Consider the following 7875-nt stretch of genomic DNA (forward strand, 5'->3'; position numbering starts at 1 on the left):
GCAATTTGCTGCTGAACAGACATACCAAATATTACCAGATATTTTTTGCTGATCTTAGGTAAAGTGTATTTGTTAAAAGTTACAATGCACCTATGCAATAAATATTAGCTTATAAACACCTGAGAGTAGGAATTGATATATACTATACTGAATTGCATTCAATATATATCACAAAAGAGAAATCTAAGTTATATTAAACTTTACACCCAGCAAACTAAGAATCCAAGAGGATAACTCACCATGTTTAATGCCGCTGATCCCTAGACTTTGTGAACCAAGTGTGATCTCCTGTGATTCTAACAAGGTAAATCTCTGTTACTGACAAAGACCCACAGAGACAGGGTCCCCGAAGAGTTAATTTTCGTCTGTACCCAGCACCAAATTAAAAAGACCCCAAGGAGCAGGGCACCAGATTGTCTGTACTTTAACCTCAATGCAGGTAATTATCGCATCTGTGATTAGCTTCTAGGTGAAGCCTGTTATTTTTTTTTCTTTCATTGGTTAACGCCGTGCGTACCAAAGGGCTTATTTTATTTTTATTATTCAAGTATGTACAGGAGAAATCACATAAAGAATATTGTAGGGAATTCTTGCTGCACAGGAATAATCAGATGTCACTGCTGATATTGAAATACAATGCAGTCCTTATGTCACTTACAGGTAATACACTTCAGAAAAATAAAAATGCTTATAGATTTGATCATAATTCTTGAATGATTTATGTTTATCAGTGATAAGATGACGCGATATTTGCGTCATTAAGTCCCACCCCCCGCCACTTATCTATTGTGGGGGCGAAAACCGGGAGGTTGCCCTGCTCTCCCGGGAGGTCTCCCAGAAATGTGGGAGTCTCCTGGACATTCCGGGAGAGTAGGCAACTATGCGTTAAAGAAAAGCAGCTAATGAATCTCTAGAGGCTGAAGTGTCTTTTACATTTCTGTCTCCATTACTGAAGTCATGTTGTCTTACCTGTCAGTCTTTGATTAAATCTTGGTCTCCATGAAAATGGCCACCTCCATAGGTATCAATACGAGGACATAGGACACAATTTCTGAACTGTGTCATCATGCCACAGATGGCGAAGCCAACCACGTCTTGTACTGGCTTAGCATCAGGGAGAATGCCAGACTCTTCAGGGAGTGAGGAAGATCACCCCTATTTCAGGGAGTCTCCCTGACATTCAGGGAGAGTTGGAAAGTATGGTTGACATTGTCCCTAGCTGGCTTCAATCAAAACAAGTGATCCCTATTTGCAATGCTGAAGGTATGCATTTCTTTTGGAGTGATTGCCCAAATGTGGGTAACCCCTTTAAACTTTATTTAATTAAAGTAATATTTTTGAAGATTTGGGTATATGAATATTTTGCTTGAGTGAAAATAAAATTATGAGATCTAGATAGTCCGTTTAACCTCAAGTGAATAACAATTGTTTATTCACCAGGATTACGCAATATATTATTTTATTAAGCAACATCTGTCTCTGCCTAGCTGCTGTTGAACTGCAAATCCCAGCATGCTCCACCAACCATCTGTTTCTACAATAGCTTGATGTTTTGGATGGAGCTTCGCACAATGTTATGGAATGTTTGATATATAACTTATAGGGCCTGATTCATTAAGGAAAGTTAGGCAAAATATTGAGTAAGTTTTCAGACTGGGAGTTCCGGGTGGAAACAAAATGAGAGAGAGAATTCTGTGCAGAACACGGAAGCCAAATTCTGCCGGAGAAACCTACAACATTCCGCATTCTATTGCGGGAATGTGGCGAATATTCCGAGGGACAGTTGTCAAAAAAAGGTGGTCATTGCAAGTAGCGGATTCCAGAAATAATAAACAACATTAAGCAGCTGTTTACACTGCAAGCAACAAGTAACGGCACGTTGGAAATAATTATTTTGTAATAACGACCAAAAAGTTTAGAATATTTTTGAGACATAGAATGAAATTGAAGCGGAAGTAAAAGTCAGGGAAGCTGAAGGGAAGATCTACAGAGGGTCAGAGATTGTAAAAGACCAGCTGAGCATTTTGCATTTGTATTAATATTTAACCCCTTCCTGTCGGTTAAGCCTCTTCCCAAGTACTAAGATTGTTGGACACGTTTTTGGGTCATTTAAAATGCACAACGTGGAAGTAATTACAGAGGAATCAGATCCATATGCACATTACATACAAATTTGTGGCCATTAAGACAACGGAATCAAATGCTGAAGATGACTGTCCAATCAGTCAACGCTCAATCTACTGTGATGAATTGGCCACTGTTTATTGGTTTAGACCCTCACTCGCAGTGATATGTATCCAATTTGGCCTAAAATGACCACAGTGCCATCCAAATGGCTGTGTCTATGTGCAGCATAAGAGCATTAATTGGATCCTGACACATTCGAAGGGCTTCTTCACACTTCCTCCCGTGAAATTACACTATTCCTGAACTATACAATCTGTGAAAAGTGTACTAAAAATAGAACACATTCCTCCTAATACAGTTTACTGTACAGCAATGTGTGCAATAATATTTAACGTTGCATTTTGTGAATTAAGAATGCAATGGAGTGAATAGGAAGCGCATGAAAATTAAGTTAGATGCAATTTGTTTAAGGTGCTGTCCAAGCTTTACTGTCCTATAGAGGAAATAAAATGAAGAAGGAATTTAATTAAATAACGCAGTGTACAGAAAATCTAGAATACATGCATTGTGGGGGAAACTGGAGATGTATCCAAGAGCTTCTATACCCTTCTGAGCACATATCATTGCTGGTTGCTGAATATTGGTTAAAGCTTATTACAGCTCAAAGTAACTAAATTTAATAGTGTCAGACCCACTAACAGCCAAAACTGAAATTGCCAGATATGAAGGTAAAATATATTGTTCAATTTTAATTTGACATTCTACTCTAGCTGAAATGAACCAATCTACACAGCACATTTAGGCAAAGCAAGTCTGCAAATCTGTCAGTCACTCTGTGTCTGCTCTGCTAGTAAAGCGCTGCCCTCCTAACCTGGCCACCTGCTGCTGACTGATGTATGAGAGATGAAGGTGAACATATTTAAGAATAAAAGAATAAAAACTCCAATTATTTCAGGTATGTTTTTCAGCTCAGAAGCTTTTCATATATGTTAAAGTAAAATAACAGCATTCCTCTCCCTGTATATGTACACAAAAGTATCAGAAGTATAAGGCTCACTCTATTAAATATTTTATAAATGTTTTTATTTTAAAAGCCAGATCAGAAAACTTAAGCTAGCAATAGAGTTTAGACATTTGGTTGGCCAGTTTGGTCAATCCAAGCAAATTTGACATACTGACTTGATTCAGTATAGTGTAAAATTAGCTGCTGGGGATCCTGCTCCTTCCACTATATAACTCTCAGTCTGTGGCTTCCTGCTGCCTCCATTCCCCTCCTCACATCATGTCACATGCAGCCCTGTCCTCACTAACACATCACTGATCTCCTGATATACTCTGTGCTGCTGGGGGACCCAGCTCCTTCCACTATATAACTCTCAGTCTGTGGCTTAGTGCTGCCTCTATTCCCCTCCTCACATCATGTCACTGCCCCTGTCACATGCAGCCCTGTTCTCACTAACACATGACTCATTTCCTGATATACTCTGTGCTGCTGGGGACCCTGCTTCTTCCACTATATAACTCTCAGTCTGTGGCTTCCTGCTGCCTCCATTCCCCTCCTCACATCATGTCACTGCCCCTGTCACATGCAGCCCTGTCCTCACTAACACACCACTCATCTCCTGATATACTCTGTGCTGCTGGGGACCTTGCTCCTTCCACTATTTAACTCTCAGTCTGTGGCTTCCTGCTGCCTCTATTCCACTCCTCACATCATGTCACTGCCCCTGTCACATGCAGCCCTGTCCTCACTAACACATCACTCATCTCCTGATATACTCTGTGCTGCTGGAGGACCCTGCTCCTTCCACTATATAACTCTCAGTCTGTGGCTTCTTGCTGCCTCCATTCCCCTCCTCACATCATGTCACTGCCCCTGTCACATGCAGTCCTGTCCTTACTTATAAAATGATAGATTACAGCTACCTTGAAGACCAGAACACTCATCTCCTGAAATACTCAGTGCTGCTATGAACATTTCCATAACCTGCACTTTCAGACATCAACAGTTTCATTTTACAAACTGCACCAATTTCTCCAAAACAAACATACAGTAAATGCAAAATTAAAAGCCACAGTATAAAAGTGTAGTTGCCCCAAACTGTGTAGCTGCCCCCCGAGCTACCCCAGACCTTGTTCCCTCTAGGTGACCAATGACACCGCAAGGGATTAATGCTGCTCCGAGCAAGAAGTGACGTGCAGGGCAGGCGCAGTGACGGAGGAGAAGGAGGTGGCCAGCAGCTTATTAAGCCAAACTGATGCTAGTTCCACTACTGGGTATAAGACTCACAAATCTAGCTCTAAAGACAGTTCTCCCTCTTTATAACAGCACTCGCACAAAACACAAGGCACATTCTCTGCACAAAAATACATTAAAATGTGCAAGTTTCTTTATTGTAGTGAAGAGATTAAATACTATTGTAAACAGGTGTAGAAAGCTGAATGAACTGCAACACTGAATCCTTTCACTGTGATCAAACATTGTGGCTACATTGTAACAAGTGCAGTCAATGGAAAGGAAAACACTTCAGAGTCACATGGTTGTGTTTACTCATTAACTCAAATGTGACAGACTTAAAAAGAAAACAAAATAATGAAAATAATGGAAAACTTAGTAAACTATGTCAGCCCCCAGGACATAAATCTGCTGCCAGCAAAGTCAAGATAAAAAGAAGTGCAGCCATGTATTACCTACAGACTGCAGCCTAGCAATTCACTAGGAGCTGCTGAGGTGTGAGACACAGCGTGGCTCAGATATGTGATTACCTCTTAATGAAGCAATAAACTGAAAATCGGCGCAGTCTTCAAAATAGCTGTGTTCACTGTGTGTAGGGTTAAAATTTATATAAGAATAAAAAATACACATATTGTGAAATTATTGTAGGTATAGAAATAAAGTTTCTTAGTCCTATCATCATTTAATACCATAATATTTTATATTTATGCCTACAAATGACGTACACATATGTAGACTCTTCCCATTGACGGATTCTTCGGAGATCATTAAACCATGGCATGCTAAGAGCGGAGCTATATAAATATGTGCATATATGCCCAATGGCAGCGGTCATTTTCTGTGCATCCTGGAAAGAACTAGATTATGCCAAATTACAGACACAGATCAAACTCCTTTGCAGGAGTGTATAGTGAGGTGTTGCTGGTGTCTACATTCAGCACCATATTGGTATGAAATCAGATCAGGTTATTGGGAGAGGAAGCAACGTGGGTCGTTGTGACATCACTCGAAGCCATGCAGCAGCTCAGACAGGTGACTCTTCCAGCACAGACCAGAGATGCAGACTACTCATGTGTAAATCTGGCTGCCTGACACACATACACTCTCTGTCAGTGTCACTCCTACCCCTCCTGCCGGATTTCCCCAAAGACCCCTCCTTCCTTACGGTTGGGCAGACATCTCCTCCCCTCTCCCAGCATCACCTAGGAAGAGGAGGCTGAGGGGGGGCAGAGAAGCCAGAATAAAACGCATTATTCAGTAGGCACTGCCATCCTGTACCCGTCTCTTAAACAGGGGGCCAACAGCGGGCATGGGAAATGCAAATCGGCCGTGCCCACTGAGTCAGGACAGAGAAGGGGAAGGTTTACAACTCACCAGCTTCGGTTTGTTTTTGCTGTCGTCGGGATCGATGTTTTTTCTTTTAGAATTCCTGCCGCTGGCAAGCTCGGGGTTCTTTGGCGGGGAGTCCTCGCCCCATGCAGATGCTTGTTGGTTATCCATGTTTGTTTCATAAAATACTCCCCCCACCCCCCAAAAAACAAAATTTCCAGCCGTCAAATCCTTGTCACCCACAGCCAGGCCAGTGGTTTATCCTCTAGGGTGGGTGGGGGGTTTGTAGCACCAGACACCACCTAGTATCTCTTTATTAGCACTGGTACTGACGTACACTGTTGCTACGCGGGCTCCTTTAAATTCTGTATGTGCCACAGTGTGTGTGCTGTGCAAACCCTTGTACACACCAGCTGGCCGGTCTCTCTACCAGACGCTGTCCCCAGCTCTCTGTGTTTGCATGCTGGAATCTATTCTTTTTTTCCTCCTCTTTTTGCTAGTCTCCCTTTAAGGCAACACTGAAAAGAAATCCTCTCTCTTCTGTCTGCACCCTCCCAACCAGGAAATGCTGCTCTAGGCTGGAACAATCAAAGGCCTATCACACACACATGTATGCAGTGTGTGAGCTCACACATATCCTGTCTGAGCTGTCTGACAATTAAAAAGCAGGGTGGTAATGAGGACGGAGAGATGGTGGAACCATTTGCAGACTACGGCGGCCTCTGCTCATTGTTGACTGTTAGATTGTCTCAGAATAGCCCAGGACAGGATACAACTGCTCGCTGTCAGCTGACCGTTAACCCTTTAAGGGTGGCTTTAACTCCTTGTGGGAAGTGTGAGCTCATTTACTAACATTGCTCAAAGGTGCAAATCTGTACTGCAGCCAATCAGACATTGGCTTTGACTGTGTAACATGCTTCGGACAGTTAAATGGTAATTGCTGATTGATTGCTATGGTTCTATGGCTGATATGCAGATTTGTACATTATCGTAGTGTTAGAATTATTATTATTTTATTATTATCATTTATTTGTTAGGCGCCACAAGGTTTCCGCAGCGCCGCACATAGTACAAACAGTAGACTATACAGGGTATAACAGTACAGAACAATAAACAAAAGTACCAATACTTCAGAAACTCCAGGCAGGCAGATGCAATAGACACGGAGCAGAAGAACGGGTAAGGAGACAGGAGGGAAGAATGCAATATTCAAGAATATTGCACATGTAGTTAATTGATTTTATGTGTGTGTGTGTGTACATATATATATATATATATATATATATTATCAAGCTGCATTTTTTTCGGGAATTTAAAATCACTGCAAATTGCGAAAGATAACCGACGATTTGAAGTGCAAAATCGCCATGTGTTTGAACCTGCGATTTTGAATTTTTCTAAATCCAATCTCTGGCGATTTGTTTCGATTTTAAAACACCTATCCCTCACACGTTATAGTCACACTCACGGGAGATTAAACACAAACCAGAGTTTGAATTCAAAATCGCCAGATGCAACACGCTGCTTTCTATAGGGGAGATTCTCAAACACATCACTGCTACACTGCTGGGCAATGTTAATATAGCAGGAGGCACAATGGAAGTTTCAATAAACCATCTTTTTTTGTTGTAGAGGGGCAAAAATGATTATGAATTTTCTTACGGGGGATCATTTATTTTAAGAATAAATTAGTGGGCCAAATGTAATTATAGATTAAGTGCAAGTGTTTTGTTTTGTTTTTTATAGTGTATTACTATTTCATCAGCAGTGGGGCAATATGTATATTTTTATGGTATGTCAACACTTAAATTATCCTAATGGGGACACCATTAAAAGTACAGACTTGTGTGCTCATGTGCATGCTGACACTTGTAGTGCTCAGCATACACACAATCATCCACGAGCCCTGGAAGTGAAGGAGATTGCAGCTTTCCCACCCTTTTACACATAATGGGAATCAGAGAGACTATCGCAGCTTTCTCCTGCCAAAATGAAAGTAGGGACAGTGGAACATGACCCAGCCCAGTGGTGGCGACTTTGAATTTAGCCTGGGGAGCTTTGGAAATGTCCCTTCACAGGGGCAAACGCGGGATTTGTAGAGGGGGGTTTCCACACCATGCCGCCAGTGGGCGTGACCATTATGCACGGGGGTGTAGCTATAATTTTAGACAGTGCTTGGCTGC

The 7875-nt window shown here is 41.7% G+C and overlaps 1 protein-coding gene across 5 annotated transcripts in view; it reads right to left on the reverse strand.

Annotated features, from left to right (window-relative positions):
* DIAPH2 (diaphanous related formin 2) overlaps positions 1 to 6434 on the reverse strand; it is an 828187-nt gene extending 821753 nt beyond the window's left edge. For 3 of the 5 annotated variants that reach the window (XM_075186343.1, XM_075186346.1, XM_075186344.1), the window contains exon 1: positions 5738 to 6434. In XM_075186343.1, coding sequence (XP_075042444.1) covers positions 5738 to 5863 — 126 coding nt within the window. In that variant the 5' untranslated portion in view covers positions 5864 to 6434. The remainder of the gene's footprint in view (positions 1 to 5737) is intronic. The other 2 variants (XM_075186345.1, XM_075186342.1) reach the window with 1 other exon arrangement.
* Positions 6435 to 7875: the final 1441 nt, after the last annotated feature.

This window comes from Mixophyes fleayi, chromosome 9, assembly GCF_038048845.1.
Source record: "Mixophyes fleayi isolate aMixFle1 chromosome 9, aMixFle1.hap1, whole genome shotgun sequence".
NCBI lineage: Eukaryota > Metazoa > Chordata > Amphibia > Anura > Limnodynastidae > Mixophyes > Mixophyes fleayi.